Raw genomic sequence first — 22,974 nt, forward strand, 5'->3', positions numbered from 1 at the left:
ACTGATGCAAGTAGAAGGTAACTGATAAAAGAGAATTTGTAATATATATGTTAACGTTCTACTTATGGTTAAAATCGTCTTTCTGTTGCTTTTTTTTTTTTTTTTTTGCCAGTCCTGGGGCTTAAACTCAAGGCCTGAGCACTGTCTTTGGACACTTTTTGCTCAAGGCAAGTGCTCTGCCACTTGAGCCACAGCACTCTACCAGTAGGCCACATTTCTGGCTCTAAAACTGACTTTGTTTTGAGATTTTGTGGCTTGAGCTCAGGGTCCTCACTCCTAGCCATGGTCTCCCACCAGAGCCCCACCTCCAGTTCCCGCTTTTGCCCGGGTATCTTGAGGATTTGTCTGCTGGGGCCAGCTTCAGCCCGTAAGCCTTGGGTGCCAGCCTCCTCAGTAACCAGGATGACAGGTGTGAACCGCCCGCATTTGGCTAGCTAAGATTCTTTCACAAATGAAAACACTTGGAAGCCCACATGTCCCTGCAGGTAAAGAGTAGGCATGGCCGCAAGACACACACACACACACACACACACACACACACACACACACACACACACACACACACACACACACACACACACACACGAGCAAGACACATGCCACCCTTGGGGGGAGCCACACAGGCAACTGCAAAGGCAGGGGAACAGAGGCCAGCTGTCATCCCCTTTGTCCTTCCTTGTGTAGGGACCGCTGGCCTCAGCACAGCAGGCTCTGGCTGGTGGCTCCCAGGGATTCACCCAGCCAGCCTCCCAGCCAGAGGCGCGCACGGCGAGCCCCAGCAGGCCATCCTGCGACAGGCCACAGCAGAGTGGTGAGTGGTGTTAGCAGCATGTGGCAGGTCACCTGTGCCGGAGGACACAGGCCAGCCCACTGCACACATGGGGTGGGGTGTGGGGGAACAGTGTAGAAAGAGCGTCCTTCTTTGGAAACTTCCAGTTCCGCAAAGGAAGCAAGGACTTTGTTTCCTTAAAAATGTTCACCTGTCTCCCAGGTGGGCGCGGGGCCGGCTAAGGTCACCTCATAGGAGGAGAGGCCAGCGCAGCAAGTAGAGCCCACCCCCCCCACCCCAACTCAGAGAGCATGGAATCTCAAGTCAGAGGCCCCAGGCCCAGGCGAGCAGGGCACATTCATTGTACCATGCAGGAGACACACCCTTCCGACCCCCGCCCAGGGAGGGGACAGACTCCATCAGGTCGGCTCCCTGGTCACGTGACAGGTCATGAAGATCAGGCGTGGTCAGGTGCAGGCATAGGCGCAGTGGGGCGCGGGGCTGGGGGGGGGGGGGCTGGCAGCATCCAGAGCTGAAGTCCGCCTGGCGGGCAGCGCGGTATACTGAGGCTAGGCCGTGGGCGCACCTACAGCTTGGCCTTGAGGCTGTCCACCTGTGGCTTGTTTGTAAACTCTGGCCACCAGGATGCCCGCTCCAGCACCTTGCTCTCCTGCAAGACGCCATTCCACAGGTTCTTGTAAAGCTGGGAGGAAGAAACAGAAATGAACAGGAAGGACAGAGAGGCCCCGAGCTGGGGGGGGGGGGGGGGGAGGAGCACGGCAACCCCTCCGCTCTTGAAGACCCAGGAGACGCTGCACGGTCAACTTTTAGGGACACTCGAGATGATTTAAGTTCAACCCTTCCCTCCTCTAGTAGGAGATAACTAAGAAAATGCAATTCGAAAGCATCATGAAGTCTGTCTCAGAAGTGGGCGCCTGGAGTCTGTGCCCCACACCCCTGTGACACTGTGACACATGGCTATGGGTCTGAGATCTGCCCCCACCCCACACTGGTCGCACAGGCCAGGAAGCCTGAGTGCAGGAAGAAGCTGGGTGGGGCCAGGTCCCCAGCAGAAGCCGTGGAGTGAAATCTTATCCAGGTTCACAACCCTAAGACACAGAGGGCAAGGACTGAAATGGCATGCCCACACCACAAAGGAGGGAGGGACAGCGGGTGGCTAGGAGCTGGCCACGCCCAGCCTGGATGTCCATATGTGGTAGGTTAGAGTCCTGCGGGGAGACACCTCCAACACGCTAGGGTGGCAGAAGACCTGTGCGCTGCACCAGACACAGCAGAGGGGAGAGCAAGTGAGAAGGCTCAGCGCGTCTGCACGAGAGCCGGGGGATGGACGCGGGTGCTGGAGCCCCAGAGGTTCTGTAAGGGGTTGGGGATGGGTGCTGGCATGGCAAAGAGCCAACGGCCCCCAGGTCCCCGAGTGTGACACTTTCCTGAGAGGCCTAGCCCCCTGTCCTTGCCACCCTGCCAGAGGCAGCTCCCTTCTCCCCGTCCTGCTCACCTCACCGTCGGCTCTGCCGATCGGGGAGCCCAGAACAAAGTCAGGAGGGGCCATCACGTCCACCAGCGCCACGGCGTCATCTTTCAACTGTTGGGAGACAGAGTGGCACATGTGTGGAAGCCCGGGGTCTCCACAGCGACTGATGAGCAGCAGCTACAGCAGGGCTGGCTGGCTGTGAGGGCTGTTCACGGGGAGAGGGCCGAGCCCTCGCTCCGCGGGGCTGGGCTGAGGACGCCCGGCTCGGAGCCCACATAGTCACACCACGCCGCCATCGCTCAGCTCCCAGGGTTGGCTCGCAGGGCCAGCAGAGCCGTGGGTGTGGCAGTGAGTGTGGCTTATTCCTCACTGTCCCTAGAGGCTCATCCCCCACCCAGGCCACCGTCCCGACAGAAAGGGATGCCTGTGCTGGTCAAAGGTGTCCACCCCAAACCCCACCCGGGAAGCAATCTCTTGAGGAGATGCCCAGAAAATGGCTCTTCTCTCCTTCTTCCTTTTTTGTCTTGCTAGGCAGGTACTCTACCACTTGAGCCATGCCCTCAGCCCAGTTCTGCTTCAGTTTTTTTTTTTTTTCAAATCCTCTCCTAGTTCTGTCTGGACTGTGATCCTGTCTTGCGTAGCTACCCCTGGCTTACTGATTGAGGGGGATCCTGCTCACTTTTTGCTTGGCTGGCCTCAAACCTTGATCCTCCTGACTTCTGACTCTCAAGTGGATAGGATTACAGGCAGGAGCCACCACACCCAGCGTGAGTTTTCTTGAAATGAAAAAATTATTTTTTCTCAGTTAACTAGTAACTCCAAATGATGGTTGCTGAGCGTGCTGGCGTGGGGATGATGGGGAGACCCTGGGAATGGTGGGGGCTGTGTGGGCCCGCATGAGGACAGGGGAGGGGGGGAGGAGGAGAGCTGGGGCCTGGGAAGACGCGCTCACCTGAGCACACAGGTGCAGGATGGCGTCCTCCAGGGTCTTTCCGGCCTGCTCACCGGAGAAGTATCCACCTGGAGGAAGCATGCTTCCTTACGTGTGGGCCGGGCCCTCTCCCAACTCCCCTCCCTAGGGGGCCCATGGTGGGTGGGGCCCACCACCCATGACCACGGGAGAAGAAGGCACCAGCTCAGGCCCAGTTCTCAGGCCGTCCTGCCACTCCCCAGTCCCTGTGCAAGGCAGGGTGAGAGCGGGGCCTGGCCCTGTGAAGCAGGTCTACGTAGGCCTTGAGGCCGCCGGTAGACAGAGTAGACACTTGTCCCCTGATCTCCCCACCCTGATGCCCGGAGGCCTCGCTGCCCATGCCATCCCCCCCACCTCCCAGCACCCTTCACCTCGTCTGGCCACTGGGCCCTGAGTGGTGGGGGCTGGTTCTTGGTGGGGTCGGACTCTTCCTCTGCCTAACCCGGGTGTGCGCACAGCACAGCCAGCAGGAAGGCAGCACAGGCAAATCGGAAACAGTCAGAGCCAGGTGTCGGTGCTTAACACCTGGAGTCCTGGCTACTCTGGAGGCTGAGATCTGAGACTGTGACTCAAAGCCTGCCTGGGTGGCTGAGCTTTTACCTCCAATGGACAAAAAGTTGGAAGTGGATATGCGGCTCAAGTGGTAGAGTGCCAGCCTTGAGCAAAAAGTTCAGGGACAGTGCCCAGGCCCTGGGTTCAAGCCCCAGAACTGGTATACATAAAGAAAGGGGGGGAGGGGGGGAGAGAGAGAGAGAGAGGGAGGGAGGGAGGGAGGGAGGGAAAGAGAGAGCAGGGAGGGAGGAGGGGGAAGAAGAGGGGAAGGAGGGAAGACAGGAGGTCTGAGCAGGCTCCTCAGGAAGTTACAACACTGGCCTGTGCTGGGCTCCTGACCCAGGGCCAGCCCCGAGGGCATTCTGGCTGTCCCCACCTGGAGGAAGCTGCCAGGGTTTCCAATGGACCCCTTTGGTGGTAGAGCCCTCCCAGCCCAGGTGCCAATCGGCCCATTCTACAAGCCCACAGGCTGAACTTAGCACTCTGGACCCAGCCCACTGCCCATCAAGAGGCCTTCCCGAAGCCTCTGCCAGCCCACTGGCAGCCCGGCATGGCTGAGAGCCTGCCTGCAGGGAAGGGCGAATCCCAACACGGCCCATCTGACCCCCCAGGCCGGCAGGGCTGCCGCACAGCCCAGGCCTGGGCCTCACCTCGGTAGAGCAGGGCCTGATGCTGGCTCAGGGACCACAAGGCGTAGAGTGCGCTGAGCCGGCCGAGCACGGCCCGCAGGGAGGGCGGCACGCTGGGGCTGTGTGCGTGCTCATGGAACCTCTGTGCCACCGTGAGCTCCAGGAAGGCCAGGCCCAGAGGCCGGCAGTAGAACACCTGCAAGACACACCCCGCGCTCCAGTGACCAGTGGAGGGCGGCCATGCCACCACATGGCTTGACACTAGAAGGAACCACCAGGCCACATGGCCGAGGTTCCCGCGCCACCGTCTTCCCGAGGGCCACAGCAAAACTGGGAGCTGGTGCTTTCTGCACCAAAACACTGATTAATGGCCATGCATCATTTCCCCAGGCCTGAGGAAAGGGGGAACTGCAGAGAACAGCCAGACTGATCTGGAACCAGCCAGGGGAAGGGAGCACAGCACAGGACAGCCAGCTCTAGAACCAGCCAGGGGAAGGGGGAACAGAAGGGGACAATGCCATCTGGAAGCACCTGGGAGCGGGGCAGAGGCAGAAAGAAATGGCTTGATCTAAAACCTGATCTAGGACAAGCTGGTGGGAGAAGGGGCAGCACCCAGGCTGATCTAGAACCAGTCTAGAGCTGGGGTGATTCAAGCTCTGAGGCGCCCCCTCAGATCCTCTGTCCCCACGCCCGGGGCCTAGGGAGCAGCAAGGTGGGGGGCCCGAGTCTTCGTGGGTCCTGCCCCGTCCCGGTCCCTCCCTCGAGCTAGCCCTGACACCCCACTGCAGGCCCAGACCACACCCAGGCTACACAGACCCAATACCAGTACGTGAGATGCCAAGAGCTTGTCAACATCACCAAGGCTGGTGGCGTGCCAGGCTGGGCCCTGCCGCCAGGACGTGAGCCTTCCTGGGTGCAGCCACGGAGGGAGGGGGAGGGCCAGGCGGGGGGGGGGGACACACCTGGCTATTGTTTCTGGCCTCAAAGTCACTGCTGCCCAAGCTTCTTTCCCGACTCAGCTTCTGCTGACTCTCTTGAAGCAGGTAGGACACCAACCACTGGTATGCTGCCAGGGCGGCTGCAAGGAGAGACAGGGTACCTACCACCCCAGGCGCCCGAGCCGGGAAGACCACCCCAGGCTGGAGCACTCTGGGCGGCAGCAGTCAGCCAGCTCAGAGACCGGGAAATGGAGGTGCTGAGGTGTCCGGCATGGTGGCACTTCCAGGCCACCCCGGTTCCACGGGGCTGGGGTCATGGAGCTATCCAGAGCCCACACACGCCTGATCTCACATGCCTGATCACACATGCGGCGTGTTCCTGCCTGGGTCCACATCTGAGCTGCACACAGGGTGCTGCGGGTCCCTGGATGGCGGCACAGAGGCTAGACCCCGCCCACGGTAGTGCAAGGCTGGGCGAGGAAGGCGCCGGCGTGCCTGCCTCCCAGCGGAGCCCCCGGGCCTCACCTGCCCACCAGATTGCTGTGGGCTGCTGGTCGTGCCAGCCGTCCCAAGGCCTGGGCCCCACAGGGGCCCTGAGGGACAAGAGGGAGAAGAGGCCGCAGGAAAGGGAGGCCAGGCCAGGTGCCACATGGATTGGAGAGGGAGACACAAAGCTAGGAGGGGTGCCCTCTTCCATGGCCGTCCAGGTGTCATGCCTGAGGACTCATGACCTGAGCTGACTTGCCACGGTAGTGCCCTTCCACTGAGGGCATGGGGCACAGGGCACCCATGGGGAGCGGAGGCGGGAACAGCTACCAGAGGTCCAGGTCCTGGCCCTGCAGGGCTGGTTGAGTGGCTGCGGGAGGAGGCCGGAGGCCGGGGACTGGCAGCTGTTCCTGGGGCAGAGCTGCCAGGAGGGAGATGGCGTCTGGCACAGGGGATCTAGCCACCTCCTGCCTCACAGCTGATCCCTAAGAAGCCACAGCTTGTCTGGTTCTGTCCAGGCTACTTTATCAGCTGACCCTCACAGCACGACCAAGAGGCCCATTAAATGCCACACAAAACAATGTCAGAGCCGGGCCTGGTGGCTCAGGCTGTCATCCTAGCTATTCAGGAGGCTGAGACCTGAGGATGGCGGTTCAAAGCCAGCCCGGGCACTGAAGACCAAGAGACTCTTCTCTCTAATTAATTACTAGAAAAGGGCAAGTGGGGCTGTGGCTCAAGGGGTAGGGGAGTAGCCTTGAGCTGAAGAGCTCAGGGATGGCACCCAGGCCCTGAGTTCAAGCCCCACAACTGACAAAAAAAAAAACAAAAACAAAAAACCCAAACCTACATCAGAGGCGTCAGCTGTGTACATGTCACAGAGCAGCCAGGAAGGTGTGGGATAGAGAGGCCCGCCCTCGGTGGCCCAGCCTTTCACGGGTGTGGTAAGGTCACCCGAGATCGGTGATCCCAAGTAAAATGACCGGAGTACAGCAAGAGATAGAAGAGATGACAAAGGAGCGGATAGACCTGGGGGAGCTGGCATACCACCCCTTAAATCTGGACTTCGGCCTCTGTTAGGATAAAGCTGGTGGTTCTGTTTTGTGGGGGTTTGAACTTGGCGCTCTGAGCCATGCCTCCAGGCCCTTTTGCTCTGGACATGCTCCTCCAACCTCTCTGCTTCACGTTGCTGGAAGCGTGCACTGGCGGACCCCGCTGCCTTGTTGAGATGGGGCCTCCCCAGCGTTTGCCATGGGCTTGCCTTCTGCCAGAGGACGCTGATGGCTCCCTGACCCCGCGGAACCTGGGCATGCATTCTCTTCAGGAGACTCCCCCCCCCTCCTTGGTCATATGGCACTCAATGCCCACATCCTGTCCACCCTCTTACCACACCTGCAGCCAATGTAAGTAACCCCTGCAGGTTCCAGTGCTCAAACCACGCTGACCGTATCCTGGAGCCCATGGGGCTCAGGGGCTCCAGAACTGGTGGACTAGCTGAAGGAGGGCCTCTGCTGTCCCGCTGACCCAGTGTGGCAGGCTCTGAGGCAATGGCAGAAACTGAGGGAGCAAGGGAGCCCCATGTCCCCCCACCTGGGGCTGGGAAGTGGACGTACCTGAAGGCTCCAGCCAGTGAGACGGGCGGGAGCCCGTGAATGTCCGGCCCAGGATGCCGGGGGAGGCCTCCAGAAAGTCCACCGTCCTCAGGGGGCTTTTGAAGCGAGCTCCATCTAGGGCACACCCTCCTGTCACCTTCAAACCCAGAATGTCCCGCCCGCCTCTCCACCACTGTGCAGAAGGGGCCAGCAGGCAGGCCTGACCTGGGGTGGGCCGCTCCAGGAAGCCCAGCAGGTAGTTGCTGGTCTGTTGCAACAGTACATTGTTGTCCCCTTCGTAGGTGCAATTCGGATCGTTATCGTTTCTGAGGTCACCCAACCGATTCACTGCAAGAAAGTCACAGCATGGGGGGATGCCAGCGGCTCCTGCCAGGGGCCCTCCCGCAGCTGCACCCAGCTCCCTCCTCTTCCCACGGTGAATCGAGGGCAGACATGGCTCTCCGGAGGAGAGGGCATGGCGGGTCCTGCTCACACCTGCAGGCCTTCCCCGCACGGGCGTCTGGTAAAGCTCCCAGGTGTGGAGACCACGGGGTGGGTGCCCTTCTCCCCTCTAAAATGGGGCTTGAACTCAGGCACTGTTCCTGAGCTTCTTCATTCGAGGCTGTCCTCTAACACTTGAGCCACAGCTCCACTTCTGACTTTTGCGCCCAGGCTGGTTTCAAACGATGATGCTGAGAATCAGGCTCCCGAGTGGCTGGGATGGCAGGGCATGAGCCACTGGTGCCTGTCTGCGCTGCTTCTTAACAAGACACTTGGCACATCTTCACTCTCCCATCTCCCCAGGTCCCACAAGGCTGGTTTCCTGGCCCTCAGCTGTGCTCCTCAAGAAGTGCTCCCTGACTTCACTCGAGGGGGTGAGCACCGGGATCCAGAGCCTGGTGACACCAAGTCCCCTTCCCTCTCTACCCCCACCGCAGCCCTCGACTGCAGGTAAGCTACTGGGCACAAGAGACGGGGGAAACGTAGGAGAAAAGCCTGCAGTTGATCTTTCCGTGTGGGCTAGTACTGGGACTTGAAGTCAGGACCTTACACTCTTGCTTGGCTTTTGGCTCAAGGCTCACGCTACCATTTGAGCCACAGCTCCACTTGGAGCTTTCTGGTGGTTAACTGGAGATGAGAGGCTCATGGACTTTCCTGCCCAGGCTGGCTCTGAACCGTGATCCTCAGAGCTCAGCTTCCTGAGTGGCTAGGATGACAGGCGTGAGCCAGGCGCAGCGTGGTGGCTCACACCTGATCTTTTAAGCAGACAGGGGCCTTTACAAACAGCCCTGTTCTCCGCTGACTTCAACTCTCCGGGTCCTGGCCCAGCCTCTGTGAGTCACAAAGAGCACGTCCAGTGCTTTCCTTGTCTCCAAGATTCAAGTTCCTAATTCCACTAAACACTGTATTGAGGCTAAACTTTTATAGAGTTTCTAGGAGCTACAGTAACAAATACAAAATTATGAAGAATATTATCCACCAATGCAGCAGTGCTACTCACTGGACACCACGTCAAGAATGAGCTATACAACTTGTGGGAGGGACTGGGAGGGGAAATCTGGGGGAGAGCGAGAGAAGGGGTAACACTGTCCAGGAAGAAATGTGATCTGAGCCTGACTTATCAAACAGTAATCCTCTGTGCACAACTTTATATTAACAATAAGACATTTAATCTTTTTTTTTTCAGTCCTGGACTTGAGCTCAGGGCCTGAGCACTGTCCTTGGGTTTTCTCAAGTCTAGAGCTCCACCACTTGAGCCATAGCACCACTTCTGGCTTTTTTCTATGTATGTGGTACTGAGGATTTGAACCTGGGTCTTTGTGCATGCTAGGCAAGCACTCTACCACTAGGCCACACCCCCAGCCCAAGACATTTAATAATAGTAATAAAAAAAGAACATGACTCGGGATAGATAAAACATGTAAACAAGTAACTTAGGTACAGCCGCTGCTGCCAGTATGGAGACCCAGCCCTAGTGTGGGGGGCCTGACTGGCCATCCCTGTGCCGGAGCAGGCCAGGCTAGAAAAGCCGGGACCGGTGACTCAAAATGAGCCACGGAAAAGCACAGGGCTCCACCGGAGCCAGGAATCCTCCTGGGTCCCTACGGACCTGGTGAGCCTTGCGCTGTGCTGCTGCTCAGCGAGCTTGTGCTTTTGGGAGCCAGGTCCTAGCAATTATTCAACTTGGGCACAGAGGGAGTTCTGCGAGTGGTGGCTCGAATCGTAATTCATAATTCTAGAGAGAACGTCAGCCGTAGAGCAGCTTGGGCTGCAGGTGTAGACGTGAGATGCATTCCTTTTGTCTTAAGACCAGCATGTTGTGGCATATTCACGACACCTGTGTACAGCCAGACAGAACCAGGGATTTGTCTGGTCACCATGTTAGAAAGCAAACCAGAGCCAAGCTCTGGCTTTGGCATCTGCCTGTCCACACAAAGCCACATAAAACAGACCATTCTGCTGTTTCAGAATGTGTTTCAGAACAAGACTTGGGCCCAGGTGCTGCTGGCTCACACCTGTGATCCTACCTACTCAGGAGGCTAAGATCTGAGGATCACAGTTCAAAGCCAGCCTGGGCAGAAAAGTCCCTGAGACTCCTACCTGCAATTAACCACCAAAAAAGTTGGCAGTAGAGATGTGGCTCAAGTCATAGAGGGCTAGCCTTGAGTGAAAGAAAGCTAAGAGACAACGCCCAGGCCCTGAGTTCAAGCCCCAGTAACCGCACAAAAGAGAAAAGAAGGAAAGACTTAGTACTGGCTTTCTATCAAGTCAATAACCAAAACGGCACCAGTTAGACAAATTAACACCCATTTCTACTCTGGTCCTCACTGGACTGTGCATGTGTTTCCCCTCTTTTCCTCAGCACCCCAAGTTTCAGCCCTGAAATCTTAGGCATCGGAAAGAAGCAGGATCTGTCCAGGGCAGGGGCTGACAGACCTGCTTTGCAGTGGGCCAGAAGGTGAACATTCCAGGCTCCACCTACAAGCCAGGCAGGGGTCTGTGCCACATGGACTCAGCCATAGGAGACATGATAAGAATGTGCCTGGCTGGGTCTCAAGGAGACTTCATCTACAAAAGCAGCCGGTGGGCAGGGCAGGGCCCACCGGCCACCATCTGCTGATCTCTGGCCTGACACCCCACGGTCGTGGACCACCTCTGGCTTCCCCAAAACCTACTGGCTAGATAGCCGTGTCCACCACACGCCTCCCGGCACTCCTGAATTCCTTGCTGCGCCGTCCACGAGGCCAGGGGCTTGCCAGCTGATGCCAGAGCATGGATCTCACGGCCGAGCTCCGCCTTTGGGTGGGGAAATCCAATGAGAAGAGGTAAAGGGAGAGCAGGGCAGGCCCAGGTCCAGTGGTGGCATAGGGATGGTGTGCCCCAGGGCTAACCTAAGACGCCCTCCTTGCAGAGGGCGCCCAGTTTAACTAGAAGAAGGAGGGTGTTCATCTGAGAGTGGAAATGCAGGACTACCCTCCATCTCACTGCAGCAGAAACGGACTGACTGCTCAGGAAGTGGAGACCTGAGGATTCAGGCCAGAAGCCAGCCTGCACAGAAAATGCCTAAGATACATTTTTTTTTTTAATTTTTGCCAGTCCTGGGGCTGAACTCAGGGCCTGGGCAATGCCCTTGGACACTTTCTGCTCAAGGCAGGCCACGGGAGCCTCAGCACCACCTCCGGCTTTTTCTGTGTATGTGGTACCAAGGAATCCAATCAAACCTAGGGCTTCATGCATACGAGACATCGCTCCCAGCTCTGCCAGGTAAACTCTTATCTCCAAGTGACTAGCAAAAAACCAGGAGTGGGGTGTGGCCCAAGTGAGAGAGTGGAAAAAACTACAGGCAGCACTCAGAACTGGGTTGAAGAGAAAAATCACAGGGTGATAGGGAGGAGGGTATCATGGATGAAAAGGTTGGGGAGTAGGCGGGTGAGAGGGAGGGGTGAGGCGTGGGTGACGGGGAGGATGTAGGGTGGTGACGGGGAGGGTGTAGGTGTGGAGATGGGGAGGGTGTAGGTGTGGGTGACGGGGAGGGTGTAGTGTGGAGACGGGGAGGGTGTAGGGTGGAGACGGGGAGGGTGTAGTGTGGAGACGGGGAGGGTGTAGGGTGGAGACATGGAGGGTGTAGGGTGGAGACGGGGAGGGTGTAGGGTGGTGACGGGGACGGTGTAGTGTGGAGACGGGGAGGGTGTAGTGTGGAGACGGGGAGGGTGTAGGGTGGAGACGGGGAGGGTGTAGGGTGGTGACGGGGTGTAGTGTGGAGACGGGGAGGGTGTAGTGTGGAGACGGGGAGGGTGTAGGGTGGAGACGGGGAGGGTGTAGGGTGGTGACGGGGACGGTGTAGTGTGGAGACGGGGAGGGTGTAGGGTGGAGACGGGGAGGGTGTAGGGTGGTGACGGGGAGGGTGTAGTGTGGAGACGGGGAGGGTGTAGGGTGGAGACGGGGAGGGTGTAGGGTGGAGACGGGGAGGGTGTAGGGTGGAGACGGGGAGGGTGTAGTGTGGAGACGGGGAGGGTGGAGTGTGGAGACATGGAGGGTGTAGGGTGGAGACGGGGAGGGTGTAGGGTGGTGACGGGGAGGGTGTAGTGTGGAGACGGGGAGGGTGTAGTGTGGAGACGGGGAGGGTGTAGGGTGGAGACGGGGAGGGTGTAGTGTGGAGACGGGGAGGGTGTAGGGTGGAGACGGGGAGGGTGTAGGGTGGTGACGGGGAGGGTGTAGTGTGGAGACGGGGAGGGTGTAGGGTGGAGACGGGGAGGGTGTAGTGTGGAGACGGGGAGGGTGGAGTGTGGAGACGGGGAGGGTGTAGTGTGGAGACATGGAGGGTGTAGGGTGGAGACGGGGAGGGTGTAGGGTGGTGACGGGGAGGGTGTAGTGTGGAGACGGGGAGGGTGTAGTGTGGAGACGGGGAGGGTGTAGGGTGGAGACGGGGAGGGTGTAGTGTGGAGACGGGGAGGGTGTAGGGTGGAGACGGGGAGGGTGTAGGGTGGTGACGGGGAGGGTGTAGTGTGGAGACGGGGAGGGTGTAGGGTGGAGACGGGGAGGGTGTAGTGTGGAGACGGGGAGGGTGTAGGGTGGAGACGGGGAGGGTGTAGTGTGGAGACATGGAGGGTGTAGGGTGGAGACGGGGAGGGTGTAGGGTGGTGACGGGGAGGGTGTAGTGTGGAGACGGGGAGGGTGTAGGTGTGGGTGACGGGGAGGGTGTAGTGTGGAGACATGGAGGGTGTAGGGTGGAGACGGGGAGGGTGTAGGGTGGTGACGGGGAGGGTGTAGTGTGGAGACATGGAGGGTGTAGGGTGGAGACGGGGAGGGTGTAGGGTGGAGACGGGGAGGGTGTAGGGTGGAGACGGGGAGGGTGTAATATGGAGACGGGGAGGGTGTAGTGTGGTGATGGGGAGGGTGTAGTGTGGAGATGGGGAGTGTGTAGGGTAGAGACGGGGAGGGTGTAGTGTGGTGATGGGGAGGGTGTAGTGTGGTGTGGGGAGGGTGTAGTGTGGGTGATGGGGAGAGTGTTGGGTGGGTACGAGGGAAGGTGTAGTGTGAATAACAGGGTACCAGGAGCAAACTGTAGGTTGTCTGTGCCCCTCACAGAAAGTTCACGATGGGGAACACACAAGCAGAGGCGAGGCTGGCTCTCTAGGAGCAGGGGCTGGCAAGCAAACTTGGTGGGTGTGGGCACAGGCAGGGTGTCACCAGGGCCCGCCCTACCCCAGTGCCCCCTAGGGTCCCTCTCCTGGATATGCAACGACGACAATTTAAGAGAACAAGTATGCAAGCTGCCAGGAGAACGGCTCATTCCACAGCATTTCAACAGAAAACGCGAGGCTACTTCCAGCTGCTATGGGGTCTGGCCGGGTGACCCCGGAAAGAATCACCACCACCACCACCACCAGGGAGGCCATGCCAAAGCCTGAGCCGCCGCCTCCCGCAGCACCGCTCGCTCGGCCTCTGCTGGATGCTGGGGTGCCTCTGGACACTTGCTCAAGACCCTGTCTCCCGTCTGACTGAGCACCAGGCTTGTGAGGGTGCTGCATGCCATGCAACCTGTGTTATCACTCAGCCGCTTCCTGGGCTCTCAGTGCCCCCCACTCCCGAGGCAGCAAGCAAGGCGAGACAGAAAGCAATTTGTAAACCATCCGTGAAGAGCCCGGCGGCGTCTTGCAAAGTGCTGACCTCAGGTTTGCGTGCCCGTTTCTGGCATCCCAGATCTAGCCAGTGGATCAAGGCCTTTGTTCCATTGTTTATGAAGGGACCAGGAACCGTGAAATCCTAAGGGGTTGCTAATGCAGACTGTGCAAAACCATCGCCTTCACAACAGGACGGCCACAGCTGACCTCACAGGCCAGGACTAGGCTTCCGCCAGCACAAGCCTCCCAAGGGGGTGGGGCAGTGGGACTGTGCCACCCCCATCACCCCTTATGGCCCCGTCTAGATTGCCTGACCTCAGGGAGAGGTCATCACAGCCACTGGGGAACAGCACAGCCCCCCACCAGTGCCTAGAAGGGCTCACCTGTGTGTGGCTGGGGTCTCCCCCTAGCAGGGACTGCTGTAGCTCAAACATGTGCAAGAAAAGCAATCTGGAGAAGTGGTCCAAGGCGTAGGCGGCCGCCAGGTAGGGAAGTAAGCGCCATTGCTGGAGGGAGCAAGACATCGCAGGCCGTCAGGGGCTGGCCCGCCCCCACCTCTCCCTGCTGCTCCATCCGGAGTCCTTGGGGGCTGACCGCGCCCCCCCCCCCCCGCCCCAACCTCTCCCAGCTGCCTTGTTCAGCTCATTACGGAACCCAAGATTGCTCCTGTGTATGACAGAGCCTGCCTGGGCAGACTGTGTGTCCAGCATATACAATCTGTGCTTCCTGGAGGCGGGTGGGCAAACTGAGGATAGTGCAGGCCTAGAAGTCCCTTGGAGGGCAGACAGTGTCTCTTGTACCGGCATGGGACAGGCCACATCCCTGCTGGATGGGCAGATGGATGGAAGGGCTGAGGAGAAGGAGGGCAGAGGCGAGGCCTGAGAGGAACCAGGCTGTGTCCTCTTAGCAAGTGGCGCCACCTGAAGTCCCAAGTATGTAAGACAAGAACACAGAGGCAGGGCAGCTGGCAGAGGATACCCAAGGCATTCAGATGGGGGGCTCCCCGCGTAAGTCTGGGTGGCACAGAGAAGCCTGGACATAAGCAGGACACTGCCTCGTGACCTTACCAGAACAGTGTCACGGTCAAGGTAAAATCCAAACGGAAATTCCCTTAGACCTTCATCGGAACTGTGTTTGTGCCGAGTTCAATGGAGCTGGTGGGAGTGCCCCGTCGGATGCCCGGGCCTGTGTGTGGGGTCCGAGCTCTGCCACCTGCGGGGCGCAGCACGCTGCAGGGCCACGGAGGTCCTGAGGATGGAGGCACACCTCCCCATGCGGGCATGATGCCCTCATGCATTTTGGGGTGAACGTGAGTGTGGTGCCCGGCATTTCACGGGACTGCGCTGTGACACCTGCCACCGGCCTCACTGACTCAGGCCTCCCAGGCCCTCCATCTAGTCACTTGTAGACACTTATTTCCGTTTGATGACTGTCTGGAGAGCGGGCCGCACTATGCAGGCTCATCTCCCAGCTCTGCCTCCCCCGTCCCTTCATTCAAAACCATTGCCCAGGAAGCGGCCACCGCCAGATGTACCCCTGTCCTCCATCCCGTCTTCCAAGAGTCCACCGGCCCCCAGTGACCACGCGGTCACTAGGCCGAGGGAGACGTGCAGGGAGTGGCGAGACGGCAGGAAGGGGCCCAGCCACCCACCTGCAGCGGATACTCGAGCACCGGCACTTCCTCCTCCTCCGAGGGCCCAAACTGACGCCGAGTGGCCGAGAAGCGGAGGGCAATGCACACGGCCAGCTTGAGGTTGGCCACGGACATGCCGATGATGGAGATGCGGCCCCAGGACAGGCCGCCCAGGGAGGCACCGAAGCGCTGCCTGCCGTCCTAGGAAGGAGAGCAGGGGTCGCACACGGCCCGGGTCCGCAGCCAGTGCCTGCAACTCCAGGTTCTGCAGGCCAAGCTGCAGATGGGAGTGGGCACCGCTGGTGCCTCGTGAGTGGGACGCCGCCACTCCCTGCCACCCCAGGTTCTTTCCCTCTTGGAGGCCTTCCTCCAAGCACTGTGGTATTTGGGCGGTAGTCTTCCAAGCACTACCTGCCTGCAAGTATTTGCCCCTGGCTGGTGTGGAAAGGACAGCTTTGCTGGGCTTCAAAACTGTGAGGCAGAGGCAGGAGAATCACAAATTCTGGGCTGCACTGGGAGAGCCTCGTCTCCGGAAGCAAGCAAACACACGCACACAGCGTTCGCTTTCCCTGCGTAATGGAAGCGTGCGCTCACTGTCTCTGCTCAGTGTGTGCTGGAGGAATCTGCAGTTAAAGCGACTCATGTTCCACTGGCATCAGGTATGCACATTTCAACTGTTCTCTCTAATCCTCCTGCGTCAGTCAACCCTCTGTTTCTGCCCTTGGGACCAAGGCTGAATGAAGCGAGAGGGCCCCCCGCCGTCTTCAGTTCCCTAACTGTCCTCCAGCGGCACCGGCTGCCACCCTCTGTACCCTGCCTTTGCCTTGCTTCCCTTTGAGGTTGGTCAGCATTCACCTCGCTGCGTGCTGGTGTCTCTGGGTGCCAGGGAGAGGATGCAAGGTACCTGGAAGGTGTCTCCAGGGAGATGCCTGAAGGCCTAGGAAGCAGCCAGGCCTCTCCTGGGCCCGCAGCTATGCAAGGAGCCATTCCCACCCATCTCCACCGTGGCTGGGCGGGGATGCTGAATGCTGGATTCCAGGGAGACCGTGGGTCACTCAGCGCATCTGTGTGCGGTCACCAGGGCAGACTCCAGGAATGCTCAGAGACAGTGTGGGGAGGGGAACGTGTGGACAGAGTCGGGGCAGCGTCTACAGCCCGGTCACCTCACCACACCACGGTGACGAAGCCCCCTCCCTGGAACCCAAACAAGAGGGGCGCCAGGGCCACGGCACAGCCCTCATACGTACGAGGACCGCAAGTGACGCCAGCACGTGTCCACGAAATCCCTACCTTAAAGGGGGTGACGTAGGTGCCATCAGGGGCCACGTCCCCAGTCCGGTTCAGGAGGCTCTGGCGAGGAATGCGAACCTTGTGGAACAGGGCAAAGCTGCTGGGAAGGGGTTTCCATTAGCCAGGCGGGCAGCAGGAAGGCAAAGACCGGCCAGCCCCACAGGCTGCTCCTCACCCGCTGGGCCGACCTGGAGAGGGTGCTGGGGGTGTGGGGAGCTGGTGGCTGCGGTAGAGGCCTGGACAGACCAACACTGCTCCGTGCCAGCACACTTTGTTCTGGGGGACACCAGGCCACCATGTTACAATGGGACACAGAGCAAGTCCACGTGTGTGAACTCCTGTCATGTGTGTACTTCTGTCATGTGTGTTCCTGGGATACATCTGCCCACAGATGACTGAGCCCAGCCCCTCTTGGGTTCTCTTTGGATTAGTTTATATCCCAAAAGCTGTCCCTGAAAGTCAGGCAGGGCCGAGCGATGGGTCCATCTGCCCAGCAGGGTTAGGGGCCCCAGAGGGCAGGTGCCTGTGGCCTGGAGCCTGTGTGCATACTCCACTGAGGCCTCCTGCTCCAGGGTCTACTAACTTCCTGTGCTGCTGCCCCCGGCCCAGCCCCCTGGACAGCCTGGGGGCTGGGAAACCACTTCACGAGGCCCCAGAGGCCCCCGCGCCCAGCCTCATCATGAGAAAGCCCAGCGTCACCCCGGGATTTGGTTGGAACCATGCCTTGAACAGACCTTTGCTGTTTTTGGATTTAGGTCCATTTGGCTAAATTGATCCCTGCAATCTGTGGTAGCCCGAGTTTAGATTCTCTGATGATGACAGAAGCTAATCCAATTATTGCTTTTTTTTTCACCATAAATGATACAAAAATTGGTTTAAAAACTATCAACTCAATACTGCCTCTCGAATTGGGTGACTTGAGCTGCGGACTGAGCCTGGCGCCCTCTGCTGGCGGGCCTGCAGGACTGGCCAGAGCCGCATGAGGGACGGTGGAGGTCGTGGTACTGGTCACAGTGCACAAGGGAGGGCAGAGGCGGGGGAGCTGGCCTTCAGTACTGACCACAGGCAGACAAGGCAGAACCAACCCAGAAGTACTGACCCCTGACTCCATGCCACTGGCCAGTGACGGAAGGAGGCCCCGCCCCACAGTACTGGCCATGTTCTAGTAGCTCCTGATGTCCCCATGGGTGTGATGCGATCTCCACGGCGCCCTCACAGCCGGTGCACCACCCTGGCAGCACCGTGTATGTGATGTGCCCATCGTGGGGCCTGACATCATCACATGGGCTGCGCCTGCTGTGGAGTTTGAGAATGGCATCCTGCATGGGGTGTGGTCATGCTAGAGCTGGGGGGGATTTCAGAGGCACCATGGGCAGGCTTTTCTGCGATGTGCCCCAGTGTGGGGACACCTGCCGGGCTGAAGGCCCACTAAACCCTTCAAAACTGATCTGGCTTTCTGGTGAGCTCCGCGCCTGTGCTTCTTTCTTCTCCTTAGCTGTGGCTCCAGCGCTACATCCACCTTCTGGGGGGGGGGGCGGGTGGGAGACGACTCCCTAGGGAGGGCCTGGCAGGCCCTGGCCCAGCCACTCCCTTTGAGGTGCCATGCGCGCCTGGATGTGCACCTGGAGCCCTGGCCTGCACGGGCAGCCGGAGGGGCTGCCGAGATGCACCAGGAGCTTTACTGGGGCACAAGGGTTGGGGGCAACTGCTCCTGAGACACAACTCCCAAAAAGTTCAGGATGCCCTGCTGTGGCTCTGTGGTCACTGCTGCCGGGCCCAGGGCAGCCTGCACCCTGTGGGCCAGCCTTTCCAGGACAGGGTCCTGGACCATGGGCTCGGACAGCCCAGGAGACCGCTTCACTGCCCCACAGGACATATGAGGACCCCCAGACGGGGAGGCCATTGTCATGCCATGGACATTTTGTTTGTTTTTCCGGTCCTGGGTTTGAACTCAGGGCCTGAGCACTGTCCTTGGGCTTTCTCAAGACTAGAGCTCTATCACTTGAGCCACAGCCCTCCTCCCGGTTTTTTCTGTGTATGTGGTACTGAGGAACGAACCCAGGGCTTCATGCATGGTAGGCAAGCACTCCACCACTAGGCCACACTCCGCAGCCCCATCATGACATTTTACAGACAAGGAAACTGGAAAGCAGTTGAGATGACGCAGAGCAGAGCCGAGCCAAGCTGCACCCGTCTGTTGCCAAAGCTCTGGCTAATGACCTGGGACTCAAGCACTCAGAGCCTCAGCAGGAACAACCAGTCCTCACAGGTCAACTGGGGCTCTGCCTGGGCCAGGATTTGCACTCCTGGGAATACTCAGCACCGGGCCCGGCTGATCGGCCTCATCAGAGCCCAGGCTGGGCAGGGGCTGAAACTCGTCTTGCTCACCCTTCAGGGCTGGGCCCCAGGTGTGGCTGGGTCCCCACCCACGGGGATTAACCAGGGAAAAGGAGCCCAGTAGCACTGATACCTCTGGGAGGACCCTGCCCAGGCCCCAGATATTGCCAGACATGCACCTCAGGGTCCTGTGTGGACAGCAGAGTCCAGCCAGGACCTCACAGGGGGGAGCAGACCCCACGCCACCCCACTCTCCCTACCCAAGGTAGCAGACAGCAGCCGTGGCCTGACCCCAGAGCTGGGAATGCCCTTGGAGGGAGAAACGACCAGAGAGCAGTACAGAGGTGGACCTTCTAGGCAGCACGTGGCTGCACACTGACGTGAGGCCACACAGCCCACGGCCCCCCGTGGACAGCCATGGGCGGCCCAGGGAGAGGCCTGGTGCTGCTGTGTCTGACCAGTGTCTTGGGAACCCAGGGGAGCAGGGCACTGGGGTCTCCCTAGGGTGATCCTCAGCAGGCTCCAGCCTCAGGAGCACTGTCGGGCCCAGAGAGATAGCACGTGACCTCCCGCCCAGCATCACACTGACCCGTTGTCAAGACCATTCTGCCCAATCTTCCTTCCTATGTCTCCAACCATCACGCCTGGCATGGGAAGCAGGGTCTTCGGGTCCCGGATCTGTGCAGAGCCGCAGAGAGCAACTTAGGAGGGCAGGAATCAATCCCAGTGAACGGGCAGACGGGCCCAAGGGCAGGGCCAGGGGCTCAGTATGGGCAGCTGAGGGCTGCACGGGTCCCCCTGGGAATGACCTGAGGATGGCTCTGGTCCCATCTCATCACTGGGCCATTGACACCATTTCCCAGGGTATTCCAAAGGCCCTTGACCACTCTGGGTCACTGCACACCCTCAAAAGGACGCCCAATGCCTCACCCTTAGGGTCTGGGGTCACAGACTCGGTCCTAACCAAGTAGAGCTGGAAACACCCTTCTTCCCTCTCTCCTATCTCCATCTCCCTCCCTCCCCACAGACTGTGACCGGGGGCATGGGGCATCGCCTGTGCAGTGCCATGCCACAGGCTGGTCACAGCTGATCCACACTTCCAGGACCACAGCCTCAAGTGCTCAGGCGGTGTGGTCAGTCTGTGTACGGAGCATGCTCAGTTCACTCCAGGCACAGTCTGGCCGTGGAGAGTATGCACAAGGGTTTGGGCCCTGCCCCCCCGCCCCCGCTGCCCCCACGTGGTCTCACCTGCACCAGGAAGGAATGCAGCCCATGGCACTGGCCCCCTGGTGTGTGCAGCTGGGCAAACACTACCGCATGAGTCGCCGTCTTGCCCATATTGCCAACCCAAAACTTGGCAGCTTCAAAATCAGGACAATGTAGGATGAATTCCTGCAGGGGGAGGAGGGGAGGTGAGCCTTCCTCCCTCCACCGCTCACCCCGCCAGCTGCCCCGGTAACGGCGCCCTCAGACCCATGTCCAGCTAAGCAGCCGCCGGAGGCACCGGCTCCCTCTTGTCTGCAAGGCCTGGTCTCTGCGCACATCTCCCAAGCGCCCCGGCTCACGATCCCCTCAGCCCCACCTCCCCGTCCATCTGCTCTGGCACCTACCTCGGTGGCGGGGTCGTAGTGAGCCGTCGTGCGAATGGCCTTGGTGTTACTCCCGTGACTCAGTTCAGTCAGGGCAAAACAGCCAAAAATCTAAACATACCAAGCAAGGTTTAGGGGAAAGGCATCTCTGTGGGCTACTGGGCCTCACGCCTCACCCGCAGGACCAGATGGCCCGAGTAGTTGCCGCCTCCTGCAAGGAACAGGGGCACCAGCCGAGGCCTGGCCACGTCACCTGGGGCTGAGTCCCCGGCCAGAACTGCTCCGGGCAGAGGACACAGAGGCCTAGGCCTGGACAGGAAGCCCATGTAGGCCAGGTGCCAACTTGCCCGGCTGAGAGCTACAGGTCTGCCAAGACACCCTCAGAAAACAGCCTCCCCTGGGAAATCTGCCCTGTCCATTCTCCCTGACCATAACCTTGACCTTACCTCCATGTTGTAGATCTTCTCCAAGTATTTCAGATGTCTTTCAGAACCTGAACTCAAAATCGTGGACCCAAATACCTGCAAGGTAACATCAGCTCATCATCAGACAGCGCTAGCCTCTAGCTAGAGGGCCTCATGGCTGACAGTGGCCCCCGGTGGATCTCACCACACCCCGCTGGTCCCTCACCTTCTCCTCTTCCTAAGGGACTTCAAATTTCACAGCACTGCATTTTACTTAAGAACCTATGTTAGGCTAGGCTCAGTAGCTCGAGCCTGTAGCTACAACTGCTCAGGAGCAGAGACTGGGAAGATATGCAGGATGGTAGTTCAAGGTCAGCCTGGGAAAAAAGTTTATGAGATGGGGCCGGGAGTTTGGCCTAGTGGTAGAGTGCTTGCCTAGCATGCATGAAGACCCGGGTTCGATTCCTCAGTACCACATACATAGAAAAAAGCTGGAAGTGGTGCTGAGGCTCAAGTGGAAGAGCTCTAGCCTTGAGAAAGTCCAAGGACAGTGCTCAGGCCCTGAGCTCAAGCTCAGGACTGGCAAAAAAAAAAAAAAAAAAAAAAAAGTTCATGAGACCACAACACAACCAACAGCTGGGAATGGTGATGTGTACCTGCATCCCAGCAAACACAAACAGGAGGAGTGTGACTCAGGCAGGCCAGGCAAAAACGTGAGACCCTACCTAAAACATTACAAAGCACAAAGGACTGGAGGGGTGGCTCAAGGGGCAGTGTGAAGCAAAGTGTGTGCAAAGCTGCACACACAGATGGCATGTGCTCTTAGTAGTAGATGTAGTATTCTTTAGGGAACGGGGCTGAGGCGGGGCCCTGCACGGGCCGCATCCCCTCTGTGCACACTCACCAGCATGTGGAGGACCCACTTGTTGGCCAGCGACCAGTCGTACATGCCGAGGCACTGGATGGCCGTGGGGATCCTCAGTGGCTTCTCAAACAGGTCGTCCAGGCTGCAGAAGCCGTACTCGAGGACCCGCTTGCACCGGAGGAAGTTCAGCTCCCGGTACTTCTCCAGGGACAGCTCGTCGGTCGGGGAGCGGGCGAAGAGGGGGTCATTCTCCAAAGCCGAGAAGATGGTTTTCTGAAACCGAGGGAGAAGGTGGCAAGCTTGGAGGCCACCCCGTGTCACTGCCTGGGGCACACAAGTGTGACCGGACGTGGCTCGAGAAGAGTTGTTCCCCGCTTGAAAGAGGGGCACAGGTTTCAGGACGGGTGGCAGTCGTCCACCCCATCTTCCCGGGCGACTGTTACAGGCTCCGGGGTGAAGGATCGGGGCCCCATGCCCGGTCTGGGAAGCCCCAGGGGGGAGCGGTGAGCCTGGACACTGCAAGGCCAGGCACGGTGGGCGCCTCACCTTGAGGCGGATCAAGTCCTCGCCCTCCCAGAAGAGCAGCAGCTCCCGGCTGCAGAAGGAGGCGCGCGCTCGGTGAGCACTCAGGGGCCCGCGGGGCAGGGCAGGCCATGAGGCGTCGTCCTCTCCTTCGGGCTTCGACGGGGCGTCGCCCTCTCCTTCCGGGCTGGGTGCCATCATCTGTCATCTGATGTCAACCTGCACACAGAACACAATTGAAGCAATGTGTGCCGCAGATCACCCCGGGGGCGAGGTGGCACTGCCAAGGCTGAGACCACAGCAGAGCAAGCAGAGCCCTCAGCAGGGCAGCGGCCAAGCAGACTCCCCTCACTCTTGTCCTGAGAAAGGACAGTGGGGAAACAAGAGAGAGTCAAGAACCGTCCTGGTGGCCAAGAGCTCGTGCGCGCCTGTCATCCTGGCTGCTCGGCAGGCAGACAAGCAGCTATTGTGCTCTGCCTGGGCAGAACAGTCTGTGAGACGTTTTCCACCATTTAACCAGGGAAAAGCTGGAAGCAGGGCTGGAACTCAAGTGATAGAGCACTAGCTCTGAGTGAAAAAGGCAAACAAGACGCCAAGTTCAACAAGTTCAAGCCCCAGTGCGCACACACACATACCATCTTAGAGCCAACGCTGAGAAGGCCATGGTAAACCAGCAGTGACAAGCCCAAGTGGCTGGGGGGCATGGCCACAGCGTGCTGGGCTCCGTGTCCTGTAGCACAGCCATGCCTGAGGACACTGAGAGGCCTCTGGAACAGAATGTCCA

General features: G+C 59.3%; 1 protein-coding gene across 1 annotated transcript; it reads right to left on the reverse strand.

Moving 5' to 3' along the window:
- Positions 1-1,095: 1,095 nt before the first annotated feature.
- On the reverse strand, positions 1,096-22,403 carry Acox3 (acyl-CoA oxidase 3, pristanoyl). Its single transcript, XM_090343875.1, has 17 exons — positions 22,215-22,403; positions 21,708-21,941; positions 20,846-20,920; positions 20,421-20,510; positions 20,059-20,202; positions 19,400-19,488; positions 16,474-16,570; positions 15,202-15,384; positions 13,934-14,056; positions 10,602-10,722; positions 7,651-7,773; positions 7,447-7,560; positions 5,375-5,490; positions 4,434-4,608; positions 3,214-3,281; positions 2,286-2,372; positions 1,096-1,472 (listed from the first exon to the last, which is right to left on the reverse strand). The coding sequence occupies exons 1-17, from the start codon at positions 22,389-22,391 to the stop codon at positions 1,356-1,358; spliced, it is 2,133 nt and encodes a 710-aa protein (XP_090200001.1). The 5' UTR covers positions 22,392-22,403; the 3' UTR covers positions 1,096-1,355.
- Positions 22,404-22,974: the final 571 nt, after the last annotated feature.

This window comes from Megascapheus bottae, chromosome 13 (genome assembly GCF_031878675.1).
Source record: "Megascapheus bottae isolate mThoBot1 chromosome 13, mThoBot2.hap1, whole genome shotgun sequence".
Lineage (NCBI taxonomy): Eukaryota > Metazoa > Chordata > Mammalia > Rodentia > Geomyidae > Megascapheus > Megascapheus bottae.